This window comes from Salmo salar, chromosome ssa04 (assembly GCF_905237065.1).
Source record: "Salmo salar chromosome ssa04, Ssal_v3.1, whole genome shotgun sequence".
NCBI classification, from domain to species: domain Eukaryota; kingdom Metazoa; phylum Chordata; class Actinopteri; order Salmoniformes; family Salmonidae; genus Salmo; species Salmo salar.
The window spans coordinates 41,306,270-41,324,167 of NC_059445.1; the positions used below are offsets into that span (position 1 = coordinate 41,306,270).

A 17,898-nucleotide genomic window follows, 5' to 3' on the forward strand; every position below is an offset into this window, starting at 1 on the left:
TTCCAGAAAGCTTATTTTAATTAATTGTCTTGTCTTTATAGCTAATTTACAACAAGCGATTCACTTAAATGAAACATATTAGTTTGCTTGATATTGTCATTGTTAAATATCTTTTGCAAGATAAATCATTTTAAACATATGTTCTGCATCAGTTGACTTCGATGTAATTTTATCATCAGTCTATTCAGTAAAAATGTATATATATTTTGTTTAGGAGTATCACACTATGATATGGATGTCTGAGACAGAGAATAAGAAATACATTTGATTTTTCAAATAAAGAAATTAATAACATACTATTATTCCATTCATGTAGAATGTGTGTGCTTGTGTATGTTTGTGTGTGTGTGTGTGTGTGTGTGTGTGTGTGTGAGAGAGAGAGAGAATAAGAAGTGCTGATATCTTAGCCTTGTGTGTGTGTGTGTGTGTGTGTGTGTGTGTGTGTGTGTGTGTGTGTGTGTGTGAGACCCACTCAAAGTGATGTGTTCCTGTGTATTAGAGGGGGTAGTAGGGCTGTGGGCTCAGGTCCCAGTGCTGAGACTGATGGTTTCTCTAATGTCCAATGAGCAGTATGCATTGCAAGAGCGTCCCACACCCCACACATCTCTGTATTTACAACAGTTCTGGCCAGTCCCCAAAAACTGAGATTTCTTTAAGTAAAAAAAAAAAAAAAATGATACAAATTAGAATATACAGACTTCTAAGTGAATAAAACTGAAACAGTGAGAGCACTTAATAATAAATAATCAATCCAAAACATTACTACTTTCCATCTCTCACTGGGAAAAGCAAGTGAGCCGAAATAAAAGAACAATAAATATGAACGGTCACTTCCACCAGTAACTTCACTCTTTAAACGTCAAATCAAAAGTTCTAAACAAATGGTTAAAAATACAAACGAGTGTCTGTAAACCCCTGGAATCCATATTTTATTTTGTCTTATTCTCACTCCCCCTATTAAAACCTGTATTAATGCTGTCAGTGCAAACATATTATTATACTTATATATCATACCTATAACGTATTATTATATATCTTCGAAGACACCCAAACCCAGTCTCATTGCATATCATCATTACACTATTGCACCAAATCTCATGAGCCTGGAACTCACACACGCAAGCACACACATTTGCATACCCACCCATTCACATGCACAACCGCCCACATACACATGCACACGCATACACACACACACACACACACACACCACCTTACCCCATCCATAAGATTGGACTAGTGTATTATATAGCTACTGTACCTCAACTCAAAACACTCTAGCCACAGGAAGTGAGATGTGTAACTGGAGAAGATAATACACATGCTGCACTGAGGCTCAGTTATAGCTCAGTTATATCTCAGTTGTATCTCAGATATAGCTCAGTTATAGCTCAGTTATAGCTCAGTTATAGCTCAGTCATAGCTCAGTCATAGCTCAGTTATAGCTCAGATATAGCTCAGTCATAGCTCAGTTATAGCTCAGTTATATCAGTTATAGCTCAGTTATAGCTCAGTTATAGCTCAGTTATACCTGTTATATCTCAGATATATCTGTTATAGCTCTGTTATAGCTCAGTCATAGCTCAGTTATAGCTCAGTCATAGCTCAGTTATACCTGTTATATCTCAGATATATCTGTTATAGCTCTGTTATAGCTCAGTCATATCTCAGATATACCTCAGTTATACCTCAGTTATACCTCAGTTATTTCTCAGTTATATCTCAGTTATACCTCAGTTATTATGTGTTTCTTTGTGTGTTTGTGTGTCAGGACTGTGTGTTGTGGCAGGGCAAATCGATGGTCAAGGACCAAAACAAATCCCCAAACACAAGAGAAAGTTTACCCAAACAAAGCAATAGAATATTGTTGAAGAGATATTACATTTTACAGGCTCTAACTCCTGTTATAAATCGTCATTAAAAATATATATTTGTATAGGCCTTTTTGTCTGTTAAACGTGTTATATATACGTAGCCTTAATTTGTGAGGAAAGAAAGAGAGAGTGAAAGAAAGAGGCAGAGAAAGAGTGGTAGAGAGGAAGAGAGATTTAATCCTCACACAGTCCACACACACACTCACACTCACACACACGCACACACACACACACACACATACATACACACACACACACACACACACACAGGCCAGTGAGAACACTGTGTGTGGGTTGTTGAGGGTCTATTTGGAAGAGTGATCAGAGAATTGGCTGTGGTGCTCTTAACACTAAAGCGCTGAAGCTAAGGACTCTGCTGTTGTGCCTTAAGAGAACATTCAGCATGGAATCTGCCTGGTCGTTACAAACAGGGCAGACCGCCCAGTGCTTCTGGAGAAGAGCCGGGTGGATTTAGAATGGCCCTGCTGTACGGCTGACTGTGTGTGCCTTACAGAAGAGACCCAGAGGTTATACACGAGGTCTTCCATTGTCTATGCACACAGTGAGTTAGCCCCTCTTTCTCCATCTGTACCGCTCTGCTCCTCTCTCTGCTGAGACATGCTAGAAACTCCCCGCCCATCAACATGGAGGGGGAAACGGGTTTCTCCTCTTCTTCTTCTACATCCTTTCTTCTTATTATCCACCATTTTCCTCAACTCCCATATCTGTTGTCTTTGAGGACGCATGCACAAATTCAGAATTTGAGTTTATATTTGAGCTGCTTTTGAAAAATGCCCTCGCAAATGCTATTCATGGGTGATTGAGCGAATGCCAGTCTTGGTTAGTGGGATGATGTTCCTAGTTGTTCATACACGGAGCAAAGCCTTTTCACTAGAATAGAGCCTCCTCCGGGTCAGAGGGACTCAATATGATCTGTGTGTCCCTCCATAGTCTATGCACTCCTTCTCTCTCTCTCTCTCTCTCTCTCTCTCTCTCCGTTTCATGTCCTGAATGGAGAGAGAGAGTTGACAGGAGGAGGAGAGGAGGCAAAGGGATATAAAAAAAGGAGGGATCGGAGGGGCCGCTGATGGTTTTGCCCGCCTGTTTGTCAGTGGGGATGTCATAGGCAGCCAATGAGACTGAGGGAGACGGAGAGGGGGAGATGGCGATCCGTTACCCTGTGCTTATCCTGGGGACGCCCACCGCCCTGCCTTGCCACGCCCAACTTGGTCACCTCTCTGTCTCGCTCAGTACTCACCACACATGGATTATATATGAATACTGATTAAATACTGTCCTTACCTGTTTCTCTGGGTTTCTATACCTGTGTCTGTCTTTTAGTATTACTCTGTGTCTCTCTCTCTGTGTGATTATGTGTCTCTATCTTCACGTGTCCCCCTGTGTGTGTTTGTGTTTGTTTGTGTGTGTGTGTGTGTGTGTGTGTGTGTGTGTCTGCCTTAGTGTCTCTCTGTGTCTCTCTCTGTCTCTCTGAGCGCTGGTTGGGCTGGAGGGCAGACTGGCTGAGGGTGGTTGGGGGGGGTGGGGGGGGGGGGGGTGGAGGTGGATTATGGGGCAGCCTCACAGCCTCTCCCGGGTGGGGATCCAGATGTAAGGCCCCGACTGCTCCTCGATCACCGTCTTCACCTTGTGGTAAACCTCCTCGAAGCTGTCACCTTCCACCACAGCTGGAGAGAGAGAGAGAGAGAGAGAGAGAGGGAGAGGTAAGGTGATGCGGAGGGAGAGGGAGACATAGAGGGGAAGAGATGAAGAGAGAGAGACAGAGAGGAAGAGAGAAAGAGAGAGAGAAAGAGAGAGAGAGTCAGATATGTGTCTGTCCGTGTGTGGAAGGAACTATGAGGCAACATCAAGATCAAGTCAGAGGAGAATTAGGTCAAAACATCCCTGTGTGTAGCCCTTTCCTGCAGTCAATGACCAAAAGCGCCCTCTTTGGCCTCATGGGAGGAATACTATTCATATTTTTCATCATTTTATAATTAATAACAATTATATATATATATAAAAAAAAGATGAACATGTGTTGTTTTTATGTCAAACAGTTCTGTTATATTTTAAAACTTCAATTGTATATCTGACATAGTACAGGTGTCTTCTTTATAAGCCCATAACCATGAGTGTGAGGTGTATACTTTGGTTTCAAAGTAGATTTATTTAAGACTACCCAGAAACCTCTGTGTGACCCTGATGTAGCCCACTGCAGTGAAAGGTTCATTATTGGAATTACAGCCCAAAGTGTTCCAGTGTTACCTGAGAAGCACTCTATGAAGTCCTGTTCCAGTTTGAGAGCACGGTCCATGCCCTTCCTGGCCTGCTCTTCTGTCAGACGAGTGTTGATCTCTCTGCACAACAAACAACACACGCAATCGTCAAATCAACACAAGTCAGACAGCTAGTGTGTGAGTGTGTGTATATCTTGTGTGTGTGCGAGTGTGTGTATACTTTGTGCGTGTGTGTAATTGTGTACGTACAGGACATTCTCCAGTGACTTGGGCCGGACGAAGATGGCGATGGGGTGTAGCTGAGCGGCCTGTAGTCTGCGGACAGCATTGGCCGACACGTCCAGTATACAGTGTTTCCCCTGCTACTCACACAGCACAGCAGGGAAATGGAATGATGAGGGGAGGGAGAGAATGGAGGGCGGTAGGGAGGGTGGGTGGAGGGGAGGAAGAGATGGAGGGAGGAGGGAGAGATGCAGGGAGAGAACGGAGGGCGGTAGGGAGGGTGGGTGGAGGGGAGGAAGAGATGGAGGGAGGAGGGAGAGATGCAGGGGAGAGAACAGAGGGAGGTAGGGAGGGTGGGTGGAGGGGAGGAGAGAGATGGAGGGAGGTAGGGAGAGATGCAGGGGAGAGAACAGAGGGAGGTAGGGAGGGTGGGTGGAGGGGGAGGAGAGATGGAGGGAGGAGGGAGAGATGCAGGGGAGAGAACAGAGGGAGGTAGGGAGGTAGGGTGGGTGGAGGGGAGGAAGAGATGGAGGGAGGAGGGAGAGATGCAGGGAGAGAACGGAGGGAGGTAGGGAGGGTGGAGGGGAGGGGAGGGAGAGAACAGAGGGAGAGACGGAGGGAGGTAGGGAGGGTGGAGGAGAGGGAGAGAACAGAGGGAGGTAGGGAGGGTGGAGGGGAGGGAGAGAACAGAGGGAGAGACGGAGGGAGGTAGGGAGGGTGGAGGGGAGGGAAGAACAGAGGGAGAGATGGAGGGAGGTAGGGAGGGTGGAGGGAGGGGAGAGGAGAGATGGAGAGGAGGTAGGGAGGGTGGAGGGGAGGGAGAGAACAGAGGGAGAGACGGAGGGAGGTAGGGAGGGTGGAGGGGAGGGAGAGAACAGAGGGAGAGACGGAGGGAGGTAGGGAGGGTGGAGGGGAGGGAGAGAACAGAGGGAGAGACGGAGGGAGGTAGGGAGGGTGGAGGGGAGGGAGAGAACAGAGGGAGAGACGGAGGGAGGTAGGGAGGGTGGAGGGGAGGGAGAGAACAGAGGGAGAGACGGAGGGAGGTAGGGAGGGTGGAGGGGAGGGAGAGAACAGAGGGAGAGATGGAGGGAGGTAGGGAGGGTGGAGGGGAGGGAGAGAACAGAGGGAGAGACGGAGGGAGGTAGGGAGGGTGGAGGGGAGGGAGAGAACAGAGGGAGAGACGGAGGGAGGTAGGGAGGGTGGAGGGGAGGGAGAGAACAGAGGGAGGTAGGGAGGGTGGAGGGGAGGGAGAGAACAGAGGGAGAGATGGAGGGAGGTAGGGAGGGTGGAGGGGAGGGAGAGAACAGAGGGAGAGACGGAGGGAGGTAGGGAGGGTGGAGGGAGAGAGAGAACAGAGGGAGAGACGGAGGGAGGTAGGGAGGGTGGAGGGGAGGGAGAGAACAGAGGGAGAGACGGAGGGAGGTAGGGAGGGTGGAGGGGAGGGAGAGAACAGAGGGAGAGACGGAGGGAGGTAGGGAGGGTGGAGGGGAGGGAGAGAACAGAGGGAGAGACGGAGGGAGGTAGGGAGGGTGGAGGGGAGGGAGAGAACAGAGGGAGAGACGGAGGGAGGTAGGGAGGGTGGAGGGAGGGAGAGACAGAGGGAGAGATGGAGGGAGGAGGTAGGGAGGGTGGAGGGGAGGGAGAGAACAGAGGGAGAGACGGAGGGAGGTAGGGAGGGTGGAGGGGAGGGAGAGAACAGAGGGAGGAGTAGGGAGGGTGGAGGGGAGGGAGAGATGGAGGGAGGTAGGGAGGGTGGAGGGGAGGGAGAGAACAGAGGGAGAGACGGAGGGAGGTAGGGAGGGTGGAGGGGAGGGAGAGAACAGAGGGAGAGAGGAGGTAGGGAGGGTGGAGGGGAGGGAGAGAACAGAGGGAGAGACGGAGGGAGGTAGGGAGGGTGGAGGGGAGGGAGAGAACAGAGGGAGAGAGGTAGGGAGGGTGGAGGGGAGGGAGAGAACAGAGGGAGGTAGGGAGGGTAGGGGGAGGGGAGGGAGAGAACAGAGGGAGAGATAGGGAGGGTGGAGGGGAGGGAGAGAACAGAGGGAGGTAGGAGGTAGGGAGGGTGGAGGGGAGGGAGAGAACAGAGGGAGAGACGGAGGGAGGTAGGGAGGGTGGAGGGGAGGGAGAGAACAGAGGGAGAGAGTGGAGGGAGGTAGGGAGGGTGGAGGGGAGGGAGAGAACAGAGGGAGAGACGGAGGGAGGTAGGGAGGGTGGAGGGGAGGGAGAGAACAGAGGGAGAGACGGAGGGAGGTAGGGAGGGTGGAGGGGAGGGAGAGAACAGAGGGAGAGACGGAGGGAGGTAGGGAGGGTGGAGGGGATTCAATCAGACAGATCCTTTTACACTTCTTAAGCCAATCAATACAGTACAGCAGCTGTTGGGACCATGTTAAATAATGTAGCGCGGCCTAATGTATCACCCCTCTCATGTAAACCCATTATAAATAATATAGAATCACATTAATAACATCATGATAATATACTGTATCTCTGGGGGGGGGGTGTTATCTATGCTGCACCTGCTCCGCCACCTCTCTCACGCTCTGGACGCTGGTGCCGTATAGGTGGCTGTTGTACTGGCCCGCCTCGATGAAGCGGTGGCTCTGGATGTCCTTCTCCATCTGTTCCCGTGACGACACAAAGTGGTAGTCCCGCCCGTCCACCTCGTACTCCCGCTTGGGCCGCGTGGTGTCTGTGGGGGGAGGGGACAAGGCTGTCAACCAATCACCCTGTCAATAGATCGACGTAAACCAATGGGGCGAGCAGGGAAATGGTTCATCTACGACGGGTCAATACTTACGAGGGACACAAGATCCAAACTTGTCAGGGAACTCCGACAGCAGGTCATCATTTACCCTGTCCTTTATGGGACCCAATATTATGATGGGCCTGGCATAATGCACTTTATGGAGAGAGAGAGAGAGAGAGAGAGAGACAGGTAAGACGGAATAAATAAGGAGTAAATAGAAGTATAACGTGAATAAAATAGTACTTGAAAGTCTATTCTCACCCTCTACTTGTGTCACTGTTTCATAGCTGTGTTGAGAATCGTCCCTCCCTGAAACCAGAACACAACGACACCAGCCAGTCGGTCTGACAGTTAGTCAATCAGATCTTACATCAGATCTTACATCAGATCTTACTGTTCATCTGATCACTGTGTCATTCTAGCTAAATCAAATCATAATCATTTCTACCACTACTGAGGGCAGAGCCAATCTCCTCCGCTACAGCTGCTTACCTTGAGATCCGAGGCTGTCCCGACTGTGATCCTAGACAACACAGAGAAAACAGATGTTTAGAGAGAGAGAGAGAGAGAGAGAGAGAGAGAGAGAGAGAGAGAGAGAGACGAAGACACTGATGTAAGATCATTCATAGACGCTCACTAACTTATGTGCTTACCCTCTCTTTGGTGCCCATGCGAGACCACTCTTTCCTTTCTACCCTGAAGGGGTTAGGAATGAAATGAGGCAGTAAAGGGCAGAGGGAGAGAAAGAGAGCGGGAGAGGGGAAGAAAGGCTGAAAGTGAAAGATCCGCTACATAACCATAGAATACAACATCAGTTACGCTGTCTGCGCAATTCCACATGCAAACGGAGAAAGCAAATAGCATATAGTGCACACACACACACACACACACACACACACACACACACACACACACACACACACACACACACACACAGACACACACAGCTGTGAGGTGTCTGACCTGCGTTTGCTGGGAATAAAGCCAACCTCCTCAACGTCTGTCTGCGGACTGACCCGCCTGGCCTGCCACCACTCCTCATCACCACAGTCCAGGACATGGAGCACGTCACCAAACCTGAAGCCCACCGCCTGGCTCAGGAAACCACAGTCTGCTGTCTTATCATAGTCAAACAGGGCCCTGGGACAGACGGAGGAGAGGAGATCATGGGAGAGGAAAGGAAGAAGACACAGTTACAAACGTAGATACAGCCATTCTTTGAAGTCTAAGTGGGTTGTTGTGCTCTGAAGTGTTCACAGTGCTGTACTAGCCTGGTAGTAGCAGTGTTGTGTCCTGATGTTGAAGCCTCTCTTGGGGTTGTATATAGTATATAGTGCAGTATTAATGAGTACCTGATGTAGAAGCCTCTCTTGGGGTAGTATATAGTATATAGTGCAGTATTAATGAGCACCCGATGTTGAAGCCTCTCTTGGGGTTGTATATAGTGCAGTATTAATAAGTACCTGATGTTGAAGCCTCTCTTGGTGTTGTACATATTATATAGTGCAGTATTAATGAGTACCTGATGTTGAAGCCTCTGTTGGGGTTGATTATAGTATATAGTGCATTATTAATGAGTAACTGACATAGAAGCCTCTCTTGGGGTTGTATATAGTGCAGTATTAATAAGTTACCTAATGTTGAAGCCTCTCTTGGGGTTGTATATAGTGCAGTATTAATAAGTACCTGATGTAGAAGCCTCTCTTGGGGTTGTATGTAGTGCAGTATTAATGAGTACCTGATGTAGAAGCCTCTCTTGGGGTTGTATATAGTATATAGTGCAGTATTAATGAGTACCTGATGTTGAAGCCTCTCTTGGGGTTGTATATAGTATATAGTGCAGTATTAATGAGTACCTGATGTAGAAGCCTCTCTTGGGGTTGTATATAGTATATAGTGCAGTATTAATGAGTACCTGATGTAGAAGCCTCTCTTGGGGTTGTATATAGTATATAGTGCAGTATTAATGAGTACCTGATGTAGAAGCCTCTCTTGGGGTTGTATATAGTATATAAATATTAATGAGTACCTGATGTTGAAGCCTCTCTTGGGGTTGTATATAGTATATAGTGCAGTATTAATGAGTACCTGATGTAGAAGCCTCTCTTGGGGTTGTATATAGTATATAGTGCAGTATTAATGAGTACCTGATGTAGAAGCCTCTCTTGGGGTTGTATATAGTATATAGTGCAGTATTAATGAGTACCTGATGTAGAAGCCTCTCTTGGGGTTGCTCCTCAGTGTCGTCTGACCAGAACCCATGCTGCTGTTCATCAGCTGTTCCCTCAGGTCGTGGATCTTCGCTTCGAAACGGCTGTACTCTGAACACACACACACACACACACACACACACACACACATTAGTACATGTATGGTCCATTGGCGTACGGTGATGCAGTGTTGTGTGCAATGGTAGGTTACTGTAGTGCTGGCCTCACCCTCTGGTCTGTACTGGGCGATGATGGTGACAGTCTGGCCAGCGTTCTTCAAGGCTGCCGCAGCCTGCTCATGGGTGGCGATACGCAGGTCCACTCCATTCACCTGACGCACACACACACACACACACACACACACACACACACACACACACACACACACACACACACACACACACACAATACTAACACATCCTCAACACTCAGAGAAGTGTGTGCGTATTGTATGTGCCTAAGCAAGAGAGCGATCGAGAGTGTGTGTATATACGTAAGTGTGTGCCTGTGTGGTTGCGTGACTATACACATGTGAGTATGTGTGTGTGTGTGTGTGTGTACAGAATATGAATCCACTTGTGTGTGTGTCCTTACGCTGAGGATCTGGTCGCCCTTGCGCAGCTCCCCGCTGAGGTCGGCAGGCCCCCCTGCCAGGATGAAGGAGATGAAGATCCCCTCTCCATCCTCTCCTCCCACGATGTTAAAACCCAGGCCTGTAGAACCCCGGTGGATCAGCACTCTCCTAGGCTCCCTGACAGAGAGAGCAGGGGAGAAGGGGAGGGACGGAGGGTCAGGGAGAGACGAGGAGAAATGGAGGGGAAGAAGGAGACTAACAAAAGGGAGAGGCAACATGGGGAGGGAGAGATGTAAATGAGTAGTGAAATGGGGACACCGCATTTTGGGGCACAAGGAGGAGGGAGGCAGAGAGAAAAAGAAAATAATCGTTGGTTAGCTCTGGGTCAGGCCTATGCTAACCAAATCTACTTCCATCAGGAGCTTTCCATTTTCACACCAAGCCCGTCATTTTACGATCCCTATGAGAGGGCTTTGGGAAACGCCATAGGTTGATTTGGCATATGAGTCAGCCCAGAAAGCTTTGCTCACCTGGGAAGGTCTTCATCCCCCATCATGCTGTGCAACACTGGAGAGAAGCGACTGGGTGACGTGGGAGTGAGGGCTTGTGGGTAATCTGATCCAAGGTAGGTGGGGTGGCCAAGATCTGTGTCCATGTGAGCGGAGTAAGCTGAAGACAAAAGACATGGACCATTAGAGGACCACACACACACACACACACACACACACACACACACACACACACACCACACTTACTGCTGGTAAGGTCTGGCGGGTTGTAGGAGTTCAGGTAGAGGTTGTTAGGCTTGGCCACCCTGAGGTAAACCACCTCGGCTGTGTTCTTCAGGGCTCCCACTGCATCCTCATGCATCACGTCCTCCAGACACACACTGTTCACCTGAACCCACAGACAGCATGGGATCAGACCTACTGCTACACATGGTGCTGACCTGTACATCACGGACGGAGTAAAATAGCCCCTGCAGTGCTGACAGGCATATTATACAGCTTCTCAGTCAATGGAATGTCAACGTGATCCTTCTCTCTGAGGACGTTCTGAAGCTATTTCGAAATCACAGGCATGGTATCATAGCTCATTGGGAAATAAAGCAGTGGATCAGGCACCATTTTGTAGTTTCTGCATAGAGCCCATATTGAGTCTAATCCACCACTCATCTGCAGTTTCTCTATGGCCCAGCAGATGGCAGTAGAGCTACACAGTGCAGTTTCTCTATGTCCCAGCAGATGGCAGTAGAGCTACACAGTGCAGTTTCTCTATGGCCCAGCAGATGGCAGTAGAGCTACACAGTGCAGTTTCTCTATGTCCCAGCAGATGGCAGTAGAGCTACACAGTGCAGGCAGCAGCAGAAGCAGTGCTGGTGATGTTAAATAACTCTCCTATCCCACACATCTATTACCATATTAATGAAAGTCATCTCAGGCTGTGAAAATTACAACTGTTATTTATCGAGATTCTTAATGCAGCTACGCTGCTGAAGTGGACAAGATATGCTGGCTCGTCTAAGTGGGCCTCTACTAGCCAGTGTGTGTGTGACGACTGACCGCCAGTATCTTATCCCCTATCTGCAGCCGCTGGTCCTTGTGAGCAGCCCCGCCCTCGATGATCTTAGTGACATAGATGCTGTTGTCTCCTGGTATGTGCTGGTTACCCACCCCTCCAGCGATGCTGAAACCTAGACCTATGAGAGGGACGGGTGGAGCAGAGAGAGAAAGAGAGAGAGAGAGAGAGAGAGAGAGAGAGAGAGAGTAAGAGAGAATATGAGAGAGAGAGACAGCGAGAGAGACAGAGAGAGAGATGGAGAGAAACAGAGAGAGTGAGATGGAGAGAGAAAGCGAGAGAGAGAGAGATGGAGCAGGTAGAAAGAAAGATGTAAATAATAACGGACAGGTACATAAATATGTAAGCACTAACCACACAAACAGACCCAAACAGAGCTGTACCTTTCGGCCCTTTGATGAGTTTGATCTCGGTGACTTTCTCTGCGGCTGGTTTCCTGCGGAGCACGTAGAGGCGGACGATGGCTCCCGCCTCCTTCAGAGCTTCCACTGCCAGACTGTGGGTCACCTCCCTCACATCAACATCATTCACAAACAGGATACTGTCATTCACACTGAGAGAGGGAGAGAGAGAGAGAAATAGAGAGAGAGAAGAGAGAGGTTTATTGTTAGTGACGAATCTGCCACCAAGGTGAGGTGTCGAGGTGAGGAAGAGGATTATTTAAGAGTGTTGGAAGAGGTAGGGTTTCAGATGTTTTGGGAAGATGGGCAGGGACTCTGCTGTCCTAGCTTCAGGGAGAAGCTGGTTCCACTGTTGGGGTGCCAGGACAGAGACGGGTTTTGACTGGGCTGAGCGGCAGCTGCCCTCCCGTAGGGGTGGAAGGGTCAAGAGACCTGAGGTGGCAGAACGGAGTACTCAGGTTGGGTTGAGGGTTTGAGCATAGCCTGAAGGTAGGGAGGGGCAGTTTCTCTTGCTGCTCCATAGGCAAGTACTAAGGTATTGTAGTGGATGCGAGCTTCGACTGGAAGCTAGTAGAGTGTGAGGAGGAGTGGGGTGACATGAGAGAACTTGGGAAGGTTGAAAACCAGACGGGCTGCAGCGTTCTGGATAAGTTGCAGGGGTTTGATGGCACAAGCGGGGAGCCCAGTCAACAGCGAGTTGCAGTAGTCCAGACGAGAGAGGACAAGTGCCTGGATTAGGACCTGTGCCGCTTCCTGTGTGAGGTAGGGTCGTACTCTACGGATGTTGTAGAGCGTGAACCCTCAGGAGCGAGTCACTGCTTTGATGTTTGCAGAGAACAACCATGTGTTGTCCAGGGTCATACCAAGGTTCTTTGCACTCTGGGAGGGCGACACTGTGGAGTTGTCAACCGTGATGGAGAGGTTTTTGAGTGGGCAGACCTTCCCCGGGACGAAGAGCAGCTCCGCCTTGTCAAGGTTGAGCTTGAGGAGATGGGCCAACATCCAAGTTGAGATATCTGCCAGGCACGCAGAGATACTTGCCGCCACCTTGGTGTCAGAAGGGGGAAAGGAGAAAAGTAGTTGAGTGTCATCCACATAGCAATGATAGGAGAGACCATGTGAGGATATGACAGAGCCGAGCAACTTGGTGTATAGAGAAAACTGAGCCCTGGGGGACACCAGTAATGAGAGTACGTGGTGCAGACCTCTCCACGTCACCTGGTAGGAACGGGCTGCCAGGTAGGATGCAATCCAAGGGTATGCAGAGCCTGAGACGCCCAGTCCTAAGAGGGTGGAGAGGAGGATCTGATAATTCACGGTGTCGAAGGCAGCGGATAGATCTAGGAGGATGAGAACAGAGGAGAGAGAGTCAGCTTTGGCAGCGCGGAGAGCCTCAGTGACACAGAGAAGAGCAGTCTCGGGTTGAGCGACCCGTACTTAAGCCTGACTGGTCAGGGTCAAGAAGATCGTTCTGAGAGAGATAACGAGGAAGTTGATCAGAGACAACACGCTCAAGTGTTCTGGAAAGAAAAGAATGAAGGGATACAGGTCTATAGTTTTTGAAGTCGAGTGTTGGTTTCTTGAGGAGGGGAGCGACTCGGTGGCCATTTTGAAGACGGAGGGGACGCAACCAGTGGTTAGGGATGAGTTGATGAGGGACGTGAAGAACGGGAGAAGGTCTCCAGAGATGGTCTGGAGAAGGGAGGAGGGGATGGGGTCGAGCGGGTCTATTCTCTCACCCCTTTGAGACAGCCCTGCACACCATCCTCTCTACAGCGTACTCTCTTGGCCCCATCCTCCTGTCCTGTGTCACGTGACCAGCTGGCCTGGCCTTCACTCTGTCACTCTAACTACTCAGAGAGAAGAGCAGTCAGTCCGTCTGTCAGTCAGTCAGTCAGTCAGTCAGTCCGTCAATCAGTCCACCCACCAGTAACCCTTTAGTTCAGCGTCAGCTCCAAGCCCACAGAGTATGCACTGTGTAGATACAGAGAAGACAAGGCTTTTGAAGTCCACAGAGTATGCACTGTGTAGATACAGAGAAGACAAGGCTTTTGAAGTCCACAGAGTATGCACTGTGTAGATACAGAGAAGACAAGGCTTTTGAAGTCCACAGAGTATGCACTGTGTAGATACAGAGCTGTCAAGGCTTTTAAAGCACCATAATGTGAGTCATATTTTTCAAAGCCTTGGTGCTCATAAATATTCAGGACCTGACATGTGTATGACCTTATCCATTACGCCATCTGCTCTTAAGGTAACATTAAGAAACTAGCCTTTGTATACGCTTCATTCGTGGACCACGCTTAACATGTCCATTTACACAGGTAAATATAGATTTCAGAGACACATTCCTGCACATTCTAGCGACTGTCAAACGTTCTTTTGATGCATTCAAAGCTATTGAATTTTCTACAACATTAAGAGACATCAAATGTATGAGGAATAACGGAAAGTGTGATTTTGATGGAGGCGGCCCAGCCAGCCTTGTACGACGGGTAGACGTGTCATATTCATCTCCTCTGATGATACCTTCTAGAATCCCAGATGTGCCCTTTAAATGCCATGTTAAATTCCTTCAGTAATGGACAGGCCTGTGAGGGACAGAGTGTGTAAGTGCTAGCCATTCCCTAGGCCAAGGCTGACAGAGACAGTACTAGTACAGAGGGCCTAGGTAGGGTGAGGAGGAGGAGGGGGAGGACTATATTTAGGCAGCTCCACTGTGATGAGTGGACTCAGTGGTGAAAAGCATCTGTCTGGCTGACTGAGTGAATGCAGTCTGTGGAGGGGAGGGAGGAGGGGGAGGGGAGGAGGAGGGGAGGGAGGAGGGGGAGGGGAGGGGAGGAGGAGGGGAGGAGGAGGTTGGGGGTTGGGCACCAGAGTGGGACTTCTCTCTCTGAGACTCAGCTGGCATTGACATGAGTAGCCTACATCACTGTTGTAGCCCTGGGTTGTGTGTTTGTGTTTATATGTGTGTGTGTGTGTGTGTGTGTGTGTATTTGCATATGCATGAGCCTATATTCATGTGTGTACATACACTTGCATACAGTTGAAGTCGGAAGTTTACATACACTTAGGTTGGAGTCATTAAAACTCGTTTTTCAACCACTCCACACATTTCTTGTTAACAAACTATAGTTTTGGCAAGTCGGTTAGGACATCTACATTGTGCATGACACTAGTCATTTTTCCAACAATTGTTTACAGACAGATTATTTCACTTATAATTCACTGTATCACAATTCCAGTGGGTCAGAATTTTACATACACTAAGTTGACTGTGCCTTTTAAACACCTTGGAAAATTCCAGAAAATGATGTCTTTAGAAGCTTCTGATAGGCTAACTGACATCATTTGAGTCAATTGGAGGTGTACCTATGGACGTATTTCAAGGTCTACCTTCAAACTCAGTGCCTCTTTGCTTGACATGATGGGAAAATCAAAAGAAATCAGCCAAGACCTCAGAAAAAAAATTGTAGACCTCCACAAGTCTGGTTCATCCTTGGGAGCAATTTCCAAACACCTGAAGGTACCATGTTAATCTGTACAAACAATAGTACCCAAGTTTAAACACCATGGGACCACGCAGCCATCATACCGCTCAGGAAGGAGATGCGTTCTGTCTCCTAGAGATTAACGTACTTTGGTGCGAAAAGTGCAAATCAATCCCAGAACAACAGCAAAGGAGCTTGTGAAGATGCTGGAGGAAACAGGTACAAAAGTATCTATATCCACAGTAAAATGAGTCCTATATCGACATAACCTGAATGGCCGCTCAGCAAGGAAGAAGCCACTGCTCCAAAACCGTTATAAAAAAGCCAGACTACGGTTTCCAACTGCACATGTGGACAAAGATCGTACTTTTTGGAGAAATGTGCTCTCGTCTGATGAAACAAAAATAGAACTGTTTGGCCATAATTACCATCGTTATGTTTGGAGGAAAAAGGGGGAGGCTTGCAAGCCGAAGAACACCATCTCAACCGTGAAGCACGGGAGTGGCAGCATCATGTTGTGGGGGTGCTTTGCTGCAGGAGGGACTGGTGCACTTCACAAAATAGATGGCATCACAAGGAAGGAAAATTACGTGGATATATTGAAGCAACATCTCAAGACATCAATCAGGAAGTTAAAGCTTGGTCACAAATGGATCTTCCAAATGGACAATGACCCAAAGCATACTTCCAAAGTTGTGGCAAAAGGGCTTAAGGACAACAAAGTCAAGGTATTGGAGTGGCCATCACAAAGCCCTGACCTCAATCCTATAGAATATCTGTGGGCAAAACTGAAAAAGCATGTGCGAGCAAGGAGGCCTACAAACCTGACTCAGTTACACCAGCTCTGTCAGGAGGAATGGGCCAAAATTCATCCAACTTATTGTGGGAAGCTTGTGGAAGGCTACCCGAAAAGTTTGACCCAAATTAAACAATTTAAAGGCAATGCTACCAAATACTAATTGAGTGTATGTAAACTTCTGACCCACTGGGAATGTGATGAAAGAAATAAAAGCTGAAATAACTCATTCTCTCTATTATTATTCGGACAATTCACATTCTTAAAATAAAGTGGTGATCCTAACTGACCTAAGACAGGGTATTTTTACTAGGATTAAATGTCAGGAATTGTGAAAAACTGAGTTTAAATGTATTTGGCTAAGGTGCATGTAAACTTCCGACTTCAACTGTATGTGTGTGTGTCTGTATACAGAGTCAAGGGTTGGGATTGACAACTTGAGGGTGGTGAAGAGGAGATGATGTTAGCTGTGCTAGGTAGGTAGGTAGGTAATTAGTGGCGTACCTCAGCCGTCCGTCCTGGGCCGCAGCTCCTCCAGGGATGATCTTGGTGATGAAGATGCTGGGGTCATCACCAACATGAGGGTTATCTGTCCCCCCAGCTATACTGAAGCCCAGGCCTGAGTTACCCTAAACACACACAGCATTACACACAATATCCCTCACAGCATTACACACAGCATTACACACAGCATTACACACAACATCACACACAGCATTACACACAATATCCCTCACAGCATTACACACAGCATTACACACAGCATTACACACAACATCACACACAGCATTACACACAATATTAGATACAGCATTACACACAATATTACACACAGCATTACACACAATATTACACAGCATTACATCCAATATCACACACAGCATTACACACAACATCACAAACAGCATCTCACACACAACATCACACACAGCACACACAGCATTACACACAACATCACAAACAGCATCACACACACACACAAGCATCACACACAGCATTACACACAGCATTACACACAGCATTACACACAACATCACACACAGCATTACACACCACATCACACACAGCATCACACACAGCATCACACACAGCATCACACACAGCATCACACACAGCATTACACACAACATTACACACAGCATTACATCCAATATCACACACAGCATTACACACAACATCACAAATAGCATCACACACACACACAACATCACAAATAGCATCACACACACAACATCACACACAGCATTACACACATCAGAAATAGCATCACACACAGCATTACACACAACATCACACAGTGTCAAACATGACTATTACAGACCAAACTGTACTAAATTACATACATTTCAATGTTATTTGGCTATCCCTGATCAGTTGTAAGATAATAATAAGGCTTTGACCCTATGTTCTAATTATTTGCTGTAAAACACTCACTCTTTCCAGTGTAATCTCTTCATACTCAATTTCCCCCTCTGTCCCATTGACCTGCGAGAGGAAGACAGTGTTTTTCACACTTCCAATGAATGATGAGTAAAAACTAGGACGAAAACCACGCAGCAATATGGGATGAGTATTGTGTAGGATGGTCATCAATAATCGAGTATTCTGCAGTAAATAATGCAGTATAGTCGGAGTATTACTCTTACGTATGGGGAGCCGTCAAGCGTGTCAGTGTTCACCACCACTGGAGGAGAATTTCCCTGGAAGAGGTAAGAGAGGGGAGGAAAGGGAGAGAGAGAAGGAGAGAAAATGTTTTAGCCCACACGTGCACC

The 17,898-nt window shown here is 47.9% G+C and overlaps 1 protein-coding gene across 10 annotated transcripts in view; it reads right to left on the reverse strand.

Moving 5' to 3' along the window:
* Positions 1–17,898, reverse strand: part of LOC106603100 (disks large homolog 4) — a 92,726-nt gene continuing 74,828 nt past the window's right edge. For 8 of the 10 annotated variants that reach the window (XM_014196317.2, XM_045716938.1, XM_014196315.2 and 5 more), the window contains 19 exons: positions 17,773–17,826; positions 17,561–17,611; positions 16,631–16,755; positions 11,822–11,991; positions 11,423–11,559; positions 10,616–10,757; positions 10,391–10,529; positions 9,881–10,115; positions 9,515–9,617; positions 9,283–9,397; positions 8,040–8,216; positions 7,730–7,772; positions 7,569–7,599; positions 7,338–7,385; positions 7,128–7,229; positions 6,847–7,019; positions 4,361–4,473; positions 4,140–4,231; positions 1–3,559 (listed from right to left, as the gene is read on the reverse strand). In XM_014196317.2, coding sequence (XP_014051792.1) covers positions 3,453–3,559; positions 4,140–4,231; positions 4,361–4,473; positions 6,847–7,019; positions 7,128–7,229; positions 7,338–7,385; positions 7,569–7,599; positions 7,730–7,772; positions 8,040–8,216; positions 9,283–9,397; positions 9,515–9,617; positions 9,881–10,115; positions 10,391–10,529; positions 10,616–10,757; positions 11,423–11,559; positions 11,822–11,991; positions 16,631–16,755; positions 17,561–17,611; positions 17,773–17,826 — 2,157 coding nt within the window. In that variant the 3' untranslated portion in view covers positions 1–3,452. The remainder of the gene's footprint in view (positions 3,560–4,139; positions 4,232–4,360; positions 4,474–6,846; positions 7,020–7,127; positions 7,230–7,337; positions 7,386–7,568; positions 7,600–7,729; positions 7,773–8,039; positions 8,217–9,282; positions 9,398–9,514; positions 9,618–9,880; positions 10,116–10,390; positions 10,530–10,615; positions 10,758–11,422; positions 11,560–11,821; positions 11,992–16,630; positions 16,756–17,560; positions 17,612–17,772; positions 17,827–17,898) is intronic. The other 2 variants (XM_014196320.2, XM_014196316.2) reach the window with 1 other exon arrangement.